This window comes from Podarcis pityusensis, assembly GCF_964106645.2.
Source record: "Podarcis pityusensis genome assembly, chromosome: 9".
NCBI classification, from domain to species: domain Eukaryota; kingdom Metazoa; phylum Chordata; class Lepidosauria; order Squamata; family Lacertidae; genus Podarcis; species Podarcis pityusensis.
In genome coordinates this window covers 18739740-18755483 of record NC_138034.1, presented here as the reverse complement: position 1 = coordinate 18755483, position 15744 = coordinate 18739740, and the positions used below count along the sequence as shown (strand labels likewise).

Below are 15744 nucleotides of genomic sequence, written 5' to 3'. Positions count from 1 at the left end.
CCTTGGCGTGGGTGAGTCATCTCCAAACTTGCACAGAAGCAGGTGGGATTTGTTCCCGGAACCTACTAGTTCACAGTCACTATGCAGCACAAACTCATGTCTGGGTTCAGCAGAAGGCTCCATAAATCTCTACAACAGAGAGCTTCCATAATTTGCGCTACAAACATTAATCTATGGAAGCTTCCTCTGTTTTGAATAGTTCTGATGTAGACATAAAATACAAGTGCTTCCAGTCTGTAAATTAATTTGTTACGTCGAGGGGGGGGGAGTGAATTTTTAAAATCTCGCAGTAGCCCCACAACGAATAGTTTGGCTTTAATCTTTAATTAAAGAATGCAGGGGAGTTAAACGGGCATGAAACAATTTTGTTACACACTGTATGGGGAATGGATGTTGATGCTGGCTAATTTTGGGCCATGCTTCATGCAAAGTAATGTGAAGTGATGTGCTGTAATTTGTGATGCAAGGGCCTGCAAATCTGCACGCCAGGAAATTGACTGGGCTGTTATTTCCCTGCGGATTCAAACATGATCACCACTACAGAGAGAGATGGAGAGAGTTTGCAGAAACGGCTCTCTTCTTTTCCCCCTAGCGCTGTCAGGTGATTAAAAGGCTATGTTAATTGATCAGCTGATTGATTTTTAGATTTGTAACACAAAATAACCCCAAGGGAATCCTCCCACTACCACCTTCCTTATGTTTTCTGTTTCTGGTGGTCATCTAGTCCTCTTCTGCTGACAGCCTGGTTCTGTGGACCTGCTTTCTTCAGGGTGGGCCTGCACGTCTTTAAAGAAACCTAGTTTTGAAGTCTGTGCAGCAGTCGTGGTCCCACCAGTGAGGTGCTGTAGAAATGCAGATCCGTAAAGGTTTATAAATCCCTAATTAATATTTTCTGATGTGGCCACAGTGCCTCTGGCAAGCGCTTGGTAGACAAGACATGTAACAGGAAAATACTAGGAAAAACTTCACCTGCAACATCTGAAGGCATCCACCACCCAACTCCACTTTCCCCCAGGAAGATGCAGCCAGTCTGGCTGGTCCCTCCTACTCAACTAGATCTTTCCATTGCTTCTCCTTCTTCCTGCTATGGGCAGCCCAACCCAAACCATGCCAATCCAGGACTATCTCCGGTGCCATTTTTCTAGAAAAAGAGGTGCTGGAACTCGCCATGAACTTCTCCCTTCTTCTCTGGTAATGGCAATGGCGCCCACTTGAGAGGTGCCGGGGCTGAGCTCTGGTGAGCTCAGGCTGAAAAAAAGCCCTGACTATCTCCATCCCATTTGCACGAAGCCCATATTTCTTCAAATCAGCCCATTTGGTTGAAGATTTGGCTGAATCCAGTGCCCAGCCCAGCCCATATAAACCAGATACTATTGTCCTTTCTTAGGGGATGGAGGACAAAGATGGAAAACTCTGGTTTTATAATGTTAAAACCACCCTTCTAAATTCTTCCCTCTCAGTATACTGGCTCCCCGTTATTCTGTTTTGTATTCTTCAAGTGGTTGGTTTGCTGTAGATGTATTGTTTGTTGACGATTCCTTCCCCATAGACTGGCTGAGTGAACTTTGTACATTACATGCTCAGATTCAATTCTGGCTTCCAGGAGACATATTTAGGAATTACCTTGGCTCTGCAAAGGGTTGTTTCTGCTGTGACAGCAGGTGGTAGTTTAGTGGCAATTTTGGAATCAAACATTGCTGTACATTATGTACAGTACAATGGAGCTTACAGAACCATTTGTCTTGAAAAAGAGAAACGGCAACCCAATGGGCTGAAATTCAGTTAGCTCATGTGGTGCTCTAATAACATGTTCCTGTTGTCCTGTCCCATAATGTAATCCTTCAGCATCATAATAATTCCATTTAAAAAACAAACACATTTCTCATGCTTGGATCAACTCTTTGTACAAGGCGCCAAGACAGACTTGTGTTTGGATAATTTAAAACTGAAGGCCTGGAGAAAAAGATTCAGTTTCTAATCAGTATGTGAAATTCAGCGGCTTTGTGGAATTGCAGTTTCTCATGTCCAGCCCTGCTTAGCTTTGCCTTTTTCCGTTCCATGTTTTTTTCTTCTTCTGAAGACATTTGCCTTTCCATTCTTGATGCCAGCGTCAAACTTAGATGGCAAAAGGAGATTGCAAACTCCATGTTTTGCCCATGTAATTTGGATTAGCAGAAGATGGGATGAGGTGGCAGCTATTACCTGACCTCCCAGCTGTTGCTGCCTTCCGGGAGGAGAGCTGGCGGGGAGGTTAGCTCTATGCAAACAAACCAGTGGAGCCAAAATGTCCTCTAGTCCTGGCCCAGCACATCTTACTGCACCATCCAGACATGAATTACTACCTCCATCTATTGCCCTCACCCCCCGCCATGGTCCCATCCAAATTTGGCCTCATTCTGCTACACGGCAGCCAGGCCTCAGTCCTTGGTGCACACAAGAAAATTGCATTGGAAACCCCAAGATATATGGACAGGTCCTTAGAACTGCAGAATTCATACGTGTGCCTTTCCCATCGTCTATAAAATACATTTTATTTTATTTTTCCTGGGGGTTTTTTAAAGCAAAGTTTTCCAGTGCCTTAAAAAAAAAAGTCGTTTCAGCAAAAATGCTTTTAAAAGCAAACATTTACAGCTTAATGCTTTCCCTGTGCAATTATTAACATCCCCTTCCTGGTTTTATTTCATTTTCATCCATTAAACAAATAAAATGTAAATCATATAATCTAATTTCGGTAATGGGATTTAATGCATACTAGGTAGGGGAAGAGCAGAAAACATTTAGATGTGAATACAGAAGTAGATAGCTCCAAAAATTAATGCATAATTTTCCTGTATGCAGAATCTTTTTCATTGCCCATACCCTCTTCGCTCTCTCATATACTGTCTTATTCACGTACACACACTTACCCCATTCATGCTACTTGTGTACAGAAAATTCTCACAGGGTATACTATTCACATACTACTCTCAAACCCAGACAATATTCACAACACAAGCTGTGTACACCTTACTAGCTTAAAATACAGCTAGGTTGTCCTTTTTTCTCAATTCAGCTTGAAGCTGATTTTGGGGTGAAATGCATTAAAATATAGGACACTCATACCTTGGAGCTCAAATGCCTTGCGAGTCGAACATTTTGGCTCCAGAACACCGCAAACCTGGAAGTGAGTGTTCCGGTTTGTGAATGTTCTTTGGAACCCGAACGTCCAACGCAGGTTCCACGGGTTCCAATTGGAAGCCGTGCCTTGGTTTCCGAACGTTTTGGAAGTCGACTTCCGAGGTACGACTGTAATTCTTAAGAAATGACAGACTGGATATAGATTGTGGCTAACGTCACAGATATGGATGAAAAGATACGGATTGTGGCTAACGCCAGCTGTGGGATGGCAGAGCACTGGATGGCAGAGTAAAATAGGAATATATGCACAGCCAGGCATGGTATAGTAGCCGATGTAAATGTTACTCTTATTGCAGCATCCTTTCCCATTAACTTCATAGACCAATATGTCCCTAGACACTGTCTGCTGGCAGTTCCCTCTCCCCACTTAATTCTGAGCATTTGGAATGGTCACAAACATTCCGTAGCACTCAAGCAGTTCAGCCAATGGCCAGAGAGGGCTCATGTTCATCATAATATTAGCCAATCACTACAGAGGTTTCAAAGAATACAGTCTTTGCTTATCCATTTTTTAATTTAAAAAATGATTACATAATGAAGAGGGTTTAACATGACACAATTCTTTCTCTCCACCCCTCATCCCAAACTCTATACATTCTGTTCCTCAGATCGATATTATGATCATGAAGAGTTGAATGAGCTAGATAGCAATGAGTGAATGCTCAGCTCAATTCTGAATTGGCCTGGTAATTAGTAAGGTTTTTTGTGGGGGGAACTGTTGTCTGCTTTCTGAGAATTCTCTCCCACTGGGAAATGACAGTGTGGTGACAGTGCTATGTGTAAGTGGATGATCACATAGTCTCCTGGAAAATGTAATTCCCAGCGTCAGCCATGGCTGAGAACCAGCTAGAAATTTAAAACCCTCGCCACCTCAAAACAAACAAATCCAGGAGCAAGTTCCAGATCTAGAAGTGGGAGTGGAAATATATAAAAGGTTTGCAAGAAACAAATGGAGATAATTGGCCCGAACAGAGCAATTATTCACCAAGTAAAAGAGAGAAGGGTTAGGTGTTCGGGCCACATACTTCATTGCAATCAACAGACATTTCACTGGGAGTTAAGAGGTTAATGTAACAGACCTTGATGTACGTTTTCCTTCAAAGCAACCTTGTCAGAATAACGTATTATATTCTGAGCCAAGGGCAAACTTCTGGAGAAAACAAGGCTCAATTCACAATACAGCAGAGGGGCCAGTTTGTGAGGGTGATTGGGGGCAGACATCAGAATGCTGGGAGGAGCTGGGGGAGGAGCCAAATGCAGTGGCCATGCTGTTTCAATGGCCAGCAGTGTTGCCACTGGGGGGAGACTGCTTTGACACTCCTTCCCCTCTGCAGGAAGGAAACAACCAAATTGTTTCTCAATTTGACCCTTTTACATGGTTTTGTTTGTATTGTGGTATGTTACGCATTGTGACTTGCAGTTGTTTTTATTGATCATAGTTTAGTCATTATTTATTGTAACTGTTAAGAGTGAATTTCTGCTTAATTATTATTTACTGATGTTTTGAGACTTAAATTTTATTGTTTCCTATTATATTCTAATAGATTTTTTGAAAATTACTTTATTTGATATCAGTATCAGTTGTTCCATTTTAAAGTTGCGTCTTAATATGACTTTTTGTATTGGATCAGATTATGATAAGGTGTGTGTTCTTTGCTGTATATTTTGTTGCCATAAACCACCTTGTATATAGAAATATAGAAGGGTGGTACAGTGGTACCTCTGGTTACATACTTAATACGTTCCGGAGGTCCGTTCTTAACCTGTAACTGTTCTTAACCTGAAGCACCACTTTAGCAAATGGGGCCTCCTGCTGCTGCCACGCCGCTGCCACACAATTTCTGTTCTCATCCTGAAGCAAAGTTCTTAACCCGAGGTACTATTTCTGGGTTAGCGGAGTCTGTAACCTGAAGCGTATGTAACCCGAAGCGTATGTAACCCGAGGTTGTATACAAATTAAAAGTAAAATGAAAATGAAACGAAGGAAGAAAAGGAGCCGGCCACTAGAGCCATACCACACTCGGCTCCACGGTTTGCCTTTGTACTTTTTAGACATTGGGGGGCTGGCCCTCACCCCCAAAATATTGGGGGGCAAAAAGGCTCAGTCCCCAGGAGCTGGTGCCCCTCAATACAGCAAGCTTTCCAGGCTGAATTCGAGCCCTAAACCATGAGCTTTGGGGAACATCCCTAAATCATTCAAAAAGATCTGTAGATGGTTCTGATTTTGCAGTCCAACATAAGATAGCACAGTTTGCCTGGAAACCAAAGCTCAGAAGATAGCCATGAGTGCAAAGAGACCATAGAGCAAAGCACAGGGGTAGGCAACCAGAAACTGCTGGCCTTCCATCGACAAGGCGGAAGTGAATATTTTGGAGGCTGAGAGGCTGCACCATCCAGTAATGAGGAGAGCTAGCAGAGTTCCGAGAAACCCCCTGCAAGAACATAAAAAAACAAAACCCTACTGGTTAATAAGAGCAGAATAAAAACACTTCAAGAGCCTTCCTAATCAGGGATGCATTGATAGCCAAGGGCCAGCGGCAAAGACAATATAACATCAAGCCAAACAAACAGAAGATGAGGGGAGCAGGCGGGAGGGCATTTTTCATTTCGGATGAAAAACAGCTTCATAATTTGCAGCTTTAAAAGACTAAGCAGCAAGTAGTAAATTAGTCAGCTGCTATCTCGTTTGTTAGGATGGCAAGACAAACAACCGCAGCATTTTCATCCCGCAGCGAACCAGAAGCTGGCAGCAGATAAAGAGAAATGTGTGCATGATGTAATATTTGCACTGTGCAATCCAGGGCAACGGGCGCATCTGCCCTGCAAACTGATGCCGGCTTTGTATCAATTTGACTGACTTGTGGAGGGAGCTGGAAGTGGCAGCTTAGCGAAGGGTCTGTGAATTCGCTCGTGCCACTGCTGCCCTCCCTCTCCGCAGAGAAACAGCTGGCGCTTTTCTCCAGACTGAGGGAATGGCGAATGAAGTGGCCGAATCCTGTCATAATGATATGCCTACTATGTTAGCTAGTTACAGGAACAAGCTATTTGTTCTTATATTTACGTTGTATCCCCTTGTCCTCAGTGCGGCTTACAGCAATTTCATCAGTATCTAATGGGCAGCTTGAGGAAACAAAGGAAGGGAAAATGAAAATGATAAAGAATTCATTTCCAGTCGCTAACCTTTTTTTTGGTCCTCCATTACTGTTCTTCTCTGTCTTCAAAATATAGCTCTCTTGAGATACACAACCAGTGTGGTATAGTGGTTAAGAGCGGTAGATTCGTAATCTGGTGAACTAGGTTCGCTTCCCCGCTCCTCCACATGCAGCTGCTGGGTGTCCTTGGGCCAGTCACACTTCTCTGAAGTCTCTCAGCCCCACTCACCTCACAGAGTGTTTGTTGTGGGGGAGGAAGGGAAAAGGAGATTGTTAGCCGCTTTGAGACTCCTTAAAGGGTAGTGAAAGGCGGGATATCAAGTCCAAACTCTTCTTCTGTTTGGCTTCCATTTGTTTCTCTCTTCCCTACCAGTCGCCCCTCACCCATGCCCCTGCCCTTATCCCCCACCCCGGAAAACAAATCACACTTTTAAGGAAAAGTCTATTCGGGCCCTTAAATATTTTGCAGTGAGGGACACAGGTGATGTGTCAGCTGACAGAGAAGCCACCATAGATAGGAATGGTGCCAATGCCAGTTTCTTCTCGTTGCTTTTTCTTTCCCTCCTGCTCACAGGAAAGTTGAGCCTAAAGATGCAAGGTGCTATTTCATTGCCTATCTTACTTTCTGTATCTCTACCTATATATCTATGTACACCAGAGGGGCGGAACTTCTGTTCTGTGGGAATAATAATAATAATAATAATAATAATAATAATAATAATAATTTATTACTTATACCCCGCCCATCTGGCTGGGCTTCCCCAGCCACTCTGGGCGGCTTCCAACAAAACACTAAAATACAATAACCTATTAAACATTAAAAGCTTCCCTAAACAGGGCTGCCTTCAGATGTCCTCTAAAAGTCTGGTAGTTGTTGTTCTCTTTGACATCTGGTGGGAGGGCGTTCCATAGGGCGGGTGCCACTACCGAGAAGGCCCTCTGCCTGGTTCTCTATAACTTGGCTTCTCGCAGTGAGGGAACTGCCAGAAGGCCCTCGGTGCTGGACCTCAGGCAGAACGATGGGGGTGGAGACGCTTCTTCAGATATACTGGACCGAGGCCAGTATATTTTCAGATATACTGGACTGAGACCATTTCAACCAAGCCACGCCCACCTGCTGTACACCCAAACTCTAGATTCTAAATCTGCACAGGCAAAAATGGGTCACCTGACATTGTGACATCAGGTGATTGACAGGAGAGTGGTCCCACCCACCTGTCAAACTTGGTCCATTCAGGCTGGGGGAGAAAAGCTAGCGGGCTAGATCCAGTTTCCTAATTCTGATGTTCATGGAACTTTAGAGTGACATACAAGGCTGGGGGGGGGGAGCCAAAGGGATTTTATAGTTTAAATTGTGATGGGTTCACTGGACATTTTATTTGGCCATTTTCTAAAATGGGCAACAGGTCTGTTATGAAGTCTGGCTATTCTCCAGAGTAAGCCCATTTTGCTGTTGCTGTTTTTAAAAATACACATGCACTGCTTTATACAGGAAAATGATTACATAGTTAACCAATTAACCCTGCCTATTGCTGTAGAGACTGCTAGGGTTGCCATGTTTTGAAGAGCAAAAAAAGAGAACACATTTGCCGACTTCTCCTTTTAACTATGAATCGTCATGACGACTCTCCCCATGAAAAAGAGGGCGTGTCTTTAGCTTAGCTGCTCAGTGGAGTAAGGCGGAAACTCAGTACGATAAAAAAGCAACAACAACCAAGTCCAACAGCAGCAAAATGTATTTAGATGCAACTGCTGCTTTGTAAAATGAATCAACGGGATTTTTTTCTGTTCCATTTCCTGGCTGCAGTTTATCCAGAGCTGCTTTTGGAGCTCCCACTGTTCCATCATTGATTAGGGTTGAAGGAAAGCAGGTGGTTACTAGCAAAACATTCCCCATAATCCTATCCTAACCTAGGCCAGAGCCCTGAACAGGTGATACAAGCAAGATTTAATTACCTGGCTTCTTCTGTTGGCTATGTAAGCAAAATTAAACCTTTCTTTACAGAGGCAGTGTACCTCATTGTGTGCTGGGAAGAGGCAGCAGAGGGTACTAGGGCTGGGCGATATATCAATATATTGTCCAAAACCAGTTTGGAATCCATACTGTTATATTGGTTTCATAATTTTTGATCTGGCAATATACAGTGGCACCTTGGTTCTTGAACTTAATCCGTTCTGGGAGTCCCTACGACTCCTGAAACCGTTCGAAAACCAAGGAGTGGCTACTGACTGGCTGCGGGAGCTTCCTGCACTCAATCGGAAGCCGCGTCGGACGTTCAGCTTCCAAAAAATGTCCACAAACTGGAACACTCCTGCATTTGCAGCACTCGGGAGCCGATTTGTTCGGGAGCCAAGCCGTTTGACAACCAAGGTACCAGTGTATCACAAAGCCTGGTGTATGTGTGCATGTGTGTGCAAAAATCACAATGCAGGGAAAACTGCGAAGTCAGCCAATCCCTCTACATAGCTCCATCTTTATTTCAGACACTGTGATATGTCGTTATATTGTGATGTTTAGCTGGTGATATATCACATTGTTGAAAATCAGATACAGTAGTACCTCGGGTTAAGAACTTAATTCGTTCTGGAGGTCCGTTCTTAACCTGAAACTGTTCTTAACCTGAGGTACCACTTTAGCCAATGGGGCCTCCCGCTGCTGCCGTGCCACCGCCACGCGATTTCTGTTCACATCCTAAAGCAAAGTTCTTAACCCGAGGTACTATTTCTGGGTTAGCGGAGCCTGTAACCTGAAGCGTCTGTAACCTGAAGCGTCTTTAACCCTAGGTAGAAGAAGAAGAAGAGTTTGGATTTGATATCCCGCTTTATCACTACCTGAAGGAGTCTCAAAGCGGCTAACATTCTCCTTTCCCTTCCTCCCCCACAACAAACACTCTGTGAGGTGAGTGGGGCTGAGAGACTTCAAAGAAGTGCGACTAGCCCAAGGTCACCCAGCAGCTGCATGTGGAGGAGCGGAGACGCGAACCCGGTTCACCAGATTACAAGACTACCGCTCTTAACCACTACACCACACTGGCTCTCTGTCTTGCCAGGCCCTAGAGGGTACCTGTCACTACCATGATCTGAGTATCTAGAATAAATTTGGCTGGCCACAATTGGAAAAAAGGATGCTAACCTAAACAGATCCAGCAAAGCAATTCCCATAACTCTCTGTTTCCCCATTGCTTCTCTTCTCCTTTCTTGCTATTTCCTGGTGTCCTCTGTCTCAATGAAGCTCACATTACCCCTTCCTTATCATTCAAAGCAACCTGCCAGCATTTGAGATGAAACTTCACACTTACTGTAAGGAGAAAAAGACCGCGTAGGTTGATAGGATCACCATGGGCAGCAGGCAGTAGCCTAGCACACTCGCTACACAGCCATAGGAAACACTTGTGATGCTCATCAGGCTGAGCAAAGCATGAATTGCTGTGCAACCAATAGCACTCATGCCGTAAACGTAGCCAAAGTGGACTTTTCCCGCCTGTAGAAATGAAGAAAGAGAGGAGGTGATCACCATACAAATGGTAGATCAGCCGGAAAAGAAGTGGAGGGTCTTCCTTTCTGCCAAGCCATGGAGGAAATGGGGGTAGAATTTGCTGTTATGTGATGGAATCCCGCCTAAAAAAAGGGACAGATGAGATGCATCCTTAAGGAACCAGAGATGCATTGATTATGAGGGAAATGTGCTGGAAAATGTGGGGCAACGTTTCATTTGTCACAACATCATTAAGAAGAATAATAATTGTTATTATTATTAGCTAAGCTTCCCAGCGGGTGGCGCTGTGGGTTAAACCACAGAGCCTAGGACTTGCCGATCAGAAGGTCAGCAGTTCGAATCCCCGCGACAGGGTGAGCTCCCGTTGCTCGGTCCCTGCTCCTGCCAACCTAGCAGTTCGAGAGCACCTCAAAGTGCAAGTAGATAAATAGGTATCGCTCTGGTGGGAAGGTAAATGGTGTTTCTGTGTGCTGCTCTGGTTTGCCAGAAGCAGCTCAGTCATGCTGGCCACATGACCCGGAAGCTGTACGCCGGCTCCCTCGGCCAATAAAGCGAGATGAGCGCCGCAACTCCAGAGTCGGCCACGACTGGACCTAATGGTCAGGCGTCCTTTACCTTTAAGCTTCCCACAAATAAATCAGAATGAGTGCTCGATAAATAGCAGATGTAATCTAAACTCCCCGCATTTTTGTGTGCAAACAGATCATCCAATAGCCAACATTGTCTAATCTCTCTGCAAACACAGGCGAATGCTCACTAAACAGAGTATCTGGCAGTACCCTGAGATATAATTGACCTGTAACACAATTCCTTCCACATGGAAAGCCAACATACCAGGGAGTCAGCTATTCAAGACCCTTCCTTCCATCCCAACATCTAGTTTTCTACATGGAAGGTTTTCCCTGCCATATGGAGGAAAAAGCAGTCACGTAAACTCTTGCCTGCGGCCAGATGTAATGGAGGTTACCACTCTAGTGAGAACCAGGGTCTAGTTATTGCTGACTTTGATGGCTTGTACCCGTTCTTTTTTGTCTTCTCGGTACTGAGCGTTCTGCAAAGTGTTCAACATCTGGGTGCACCTTTCTGTTGCAGCAAAGATACATCATACCTCTTCATGAAAAAGTACAAAACTTACGTAACTGAATCCACAAAATGAGTCTGAGCGCGTGCGCTTGGCCACTGTAAGCAAATGAATACCTAGAAAGTTTCAGTGATACCTTTTATGAATCTCCAAGCTGATGGCACCAAAAGTACAATTGTGATTTCTTCCCCTAATATTGCAGCCAAAAAGCAGTTGCCGCTGCATTAACCTATCAATGACCGTTTACCTTTTCATGGCACTTTTCTTCTTCTTCCTTTGCTTCACCCAGTTATCATCCCCCCCCTCCTTTTAGGGTGCAATCCTACACATCCTTAAAAAGTAAAGGTAAAGGGACCCCTGACCATTAGGTCCAGTCGTGACCGACGCTGGGGTTGCGGCACTCATCTCACTTTATTGGCCGAGGGAGCCAGTGTACAGCTTCCGGGTCATGTGGCCAGCATGACTAAGCCGCTTCTGGCAAACCAGAGCAGCACACAGAACCGCCGTTTACCTTCCCGCCGGAGTGGTACCTATTTATCTACTTGCACTTTGATGTGCTTTCGAACTGCTAGGTTGGCAGGAGCAGGGACCAAGCAATGGGAGCTCACCTCGTCACAGGGATTTGAACCGCCGACCTTCTGATCAGCAAGTCCTAGGCTCTGTGGTTTAACCCACAGCGCCACCCGCCTTACCTGGGATTAATTCCCATTGAACTCAATGGGACTGACACGTGAGGAGACCCACATGGGACAGCATGTTAATAGCTATTGACTCCGTAACAAGGACTGTCGTGACAATTTGAGAAGACACTTTTATCTCTGAAAGAGAATTAACGGGCCACTGGCTTTTCCAACACTCATATTTCCAGCACTCCCCCGACTGCTGCTGACATACTGTGGGTATATAATGCCATTAGTGTAACAGATTACTATCAACAACCTCGATAGTCATTAAAGGTTTTCAATAGGTTTAGCATTTTCAATTTGGCCAGGGAGGTTTGATCTGCAATATTTCCTGCAGATGCCGCGCATAAACACAATGCCAGCAATAATCAGCTAATATTTTAACTTGTTTGTTCCAGAGCGTTTGATTAATTGACACAGCCATACTTAGCAGCTTAATCTAAGATTAACAAATTGCTTGCGCCAGAGGCAGAAGACAGCAAGATAGCGGCTAAATGAAAACTCTCTTTGATATACTGCTTGGCGGAGGAGGAAGGTTTCGGTGCAATAAGAAAGGGAAGGGGGTAGTTGGGGAGGAGAGGAGGGAAATGAAGCTGGAACAGATGAATTCAAATTATCTTCCCATTTCCCATGCCCCACATGTGTTTCTATCTCCTTGACTTTCATTAGAGGCTTGTTTGTGGGGTGGGGAGAATTCACTGCTTTGGAACTTAATATTTCTGATGAGGTTTATGTACACAGAACACACATTATTTTCTCAGATCTAACCTTTTATGACTTAGCCCACAGATGGCAACTTTGGCCCAGAAATACTTGCCATCCCTCAAACTACAGACCAAGTACAGACCAAGAAGGAATATGTTCAAGCCTCTCTGAGAGAGATTTTGCCAGAAATTGACACAGAAACCAGCAATCTGGAAATCTGAATGTTATTCAGTCCCGGTGCACCAACTGCTCAAGGCTGCTCATTGTCTTTTAGGTCTCTGTTTCAGGTGGTAGAACAAGTGTGGGGAACCTTTGGTCCGCCAGAAGTTGCTGAACTACAACTCCCATCAACCCCTGCAGGTATGGCCAGTGGCCAGGGACGATGGAAGTTGTAGTTCATCGGCATCTGGAGGGCCAAAGGTTCCACACATCTGAGCAGGATCTACAGAGGTATGAAAAACGCTGTTAAAAAGTTATTTAAAAATATACGGTAGCTCCCAATGCATTTTGCCATTGATGATTGATCACTGCTCCACAGCGCCTTCTGGTGTCACATTTTTATAACACATTTTTAACGTTATAATGGACCAGTCCAGCTGAGTCCCTGCAGGGGTAGATACAACCTAAGCCGCAGCCTTTCTCAACCTGTGGGTCCCCAGATGTTGTTGAACTACAACTCCCATCACCCCTAGCTAGCAAGGCCAGAGCTCAGGGATGATGGGAGTTGTAGTCCAACAACATCTGGGGACCCACAGGTTGAGAACTGCTAAGGCAATTCTTAAGGAAATCAGCCCTGAGTGCTCACTGGAAGGACAGATCCTGAAGCTGAGGCTCCAATACTTTGGCCACCTCATGAGAAGAGAAGACTCCCTGGAAAAGACCCTGATGTTGGGAAAGATAGAGGGCACAAGGAGAAGGGGACGACAGAGGACGAGATGGTTGGACAGTGTTCTCGAACCTACCATAGTTTGACCAAACTGTGGGTGGCAGTGAAAGACAGGAGTGCCTGGCGTGCTCTGGTCCATGGGGTCACGAAGAGTCGGACATGACTAAACGACTAAACAAGGCCATTCTTAATGGTGTGACAGTACAAGGCTCTTCGTCTTTGTCCCTTTATCTGTGTTCACCAGTATCCACAATTCTGGAACAAAGGAAGCTGTTTGATCTAGCTTAGTATTGTCTACATTGATTGGTAGTGGCTCTCCAGTTTCACAAAGAGGGATCTCCCAGACCTATCCGGATATTTGGGACCTTCTGCATTGAAAGCAAGTGCTCTACCACTGAGCTGCAGCCCTTTCCCCTATGGTACATGTGACTGTCCTCCTTAGGATGGTTCGTTTCTTCTTCTACTGCTACTAATTCCCTTCTTGCTGGCTGCAATATATACCATAGACGATAGTTGCTTCAGCATCAGTAGCAGCAGTATTCCTGGGATGAGTGGCAATTCTGTGGATGACAAGTTTCCTTCGAGCTGATTTACCCCACTCTTTTTGCACATGCTACCAGTAATTCCTTGGGACACGGGTGGCGTTGTGGGTTAAACCACAGAGCCTAGGACTTGCTGATCAGAAGGTCGGCGGTTCGAATCCCCGCGACAGGGTGAGCTCCCGTTGCTCGGTCCCTGCTCCTCCCAACCTAGCAGTTCGAAAGCACGTCAAAGTGCAAGTAGATAAATAGGTACCTCTCTGGCGGGAAGGTAAACGGTGTTTCCGTGTGCTGCTCTAGTTCGCCAGAAGCGGCTTAGTCATGCTGGCCACATGACCCGGAAGCTGTACGCCGGCTCCCTCGGCCAATAAAGCGAGAAGAGCACCGCAACCCCAGAGTTGGTCACGACTGGACCTAATGGTCAGGGGTCCCTTTACCTTTACCTTACCAGTAATTCCTAGCCAGCCTATGCCAATTTATATAACCAAACCACCACATGAATGCCAGCACCATACAATGGTAGGTGTCATGGAAGGCTTAAAGGACACACCAGTCAGAAAGGTAGCCAACCATGCTTTTGTTTTGTAAACGGGACACAGGAAACTCCTGAATCCACACAGCTACATCTAAGTCCAGGGCCATCTAGTGACTAAACTCCATAATGACACTACCCTCCCAGTAAATTTCTGAATGCTCTCCGCCACATGTCAAAAAAAAAAAAGGTAAACGTGGACTCATTTCTAGGAGTGCCATAATCATTCATGCAACCAGTTCTCTATGTGGGGCGCTCAGGTGGAATTTGGCAAGGCTGACCAAAAGAGACAAAAGAAAACTGCAGCGGAAATAGGCCTTCTGGCGGTTCCCTCACTGCGAGAAGCAAAGTTACAGGGAACCAGGCAGAGGGTCTTCTTGGTACTGGCGCCCGCCCTGTGGAATGCCCTCCCACCAGATGTCAAGGAAATAAACAACTATCTGACTTTTAGAAGACGTCTGAAAGCAGCCCTGTTTAGGGAAGTTTTTAATTACTGATGTTTTAATGTATTTTTAATATTTTGTTGGAAGCTGCCTAGAGTGGCTGGGGAAACCCAGCCAGATGGGCGGGGTATAAATATTATTATTATTATTATTATTATTATTATTATTATTATTATTGCATCTAAACGAAAACAGGCCCTCACCCGTGCGCCATAAACTCAACCTGCTGGCAAGGTGTGCCAATTGGTGGAGTGAAAAATGCCACATTGTAGTTCTGTTCCTTCAGCAAGGTTACAACCAACATGTCACCAAAAAGACTTGAAGGTCCTACAGGTGTATCAACTTTCCTTGGTTTATTTTCTATATGGTGGATGCAACAAAGAATAGCCATTACTTGGGTTATCAGCAGGAGATGATGCATACATTTTCCAATGGGTGCAACCACCATGTCTTCGACTCCAGGGGTAGCAAATGTCCTACCTTCCAGAGATGGTTTGGCTACAGCTCCCATCATCCCTGACCACTGGTCCACACTGTCTGGGGCTGAAAAGAGTTGGAGGTCCAATGACAACTGGAAAGAACTAAGTTGCTCCTCTCGTTCTACTCCATCCCTTCGCCGGGAGCTTTGCTTAATAAGGAGGAAAAAATGCAGCCTGGTCTCTGGGCTTTAACAACAGCTTGATCTCCAGAACTCAGCACACCGAAGGTTTTCATCACATGGGAATGAACATTATAACCTGCTAATTGGTGCTGATTCAGCAGCTGTTTAAAAGAGTTGCCAACTTTTTGTTTCAAATGTTCTGGCACCTTAGCAGGGTCAGGCCCCGAGTGAATCAGAAAGCAGAAGTCATCAGATGCTGGTAAGCCAGAAGCAGAATCACGGACAAAAGTCTTCTTCTTTGGCAGGCGCAGAGAGTCAACATGCGCCAATGAGTTCTAAAATGGGACGGGCCAGGCTACATTTCTGCCTCCTTTTTTCTCCCATCTTAAGCCCCCGTGGAGGGCAGCTATGGAAGAAACACATAGTGGCGTAGCGTGGGTTGTCAGCAC

The 15744-nt window shown here is 45.1% G+C and overlaps 1 protein-coding gene across 2 annotated transcripts in view; it reads right to left on the bottom strand.

Annotated features, from left to right (window-relative positions):
* Positions 1 to 2723: 2723 nt before the first annotated feature.
* The window catches only part of YIPF7 (Yip1 domain family member 7), a 29479-nt gene continuing 16458 nt past the window's right edge, over positions 2724 to 15744 (bottom strand). For both annotated transcript variants that reach the window (XM_081020181.1, XM_081020180.1), the window contains exons 5-6: positions 9629 to 9810; positions 2724 to 5609 (exon numbers count right to left, since the gene is read on the bottom strand). In XM_081020181.1, the coding sequence (XP_080876307.1) occupies positions 5447 to 5609; positions 9629 to 9810 (345 nt within the window). In that variant the 3' untranslated portion in view covers positions 2724 to 5446. The remainder of the gene's footprint in view (positions 5610 to 9628; positions 9811 to 15744) is intronic.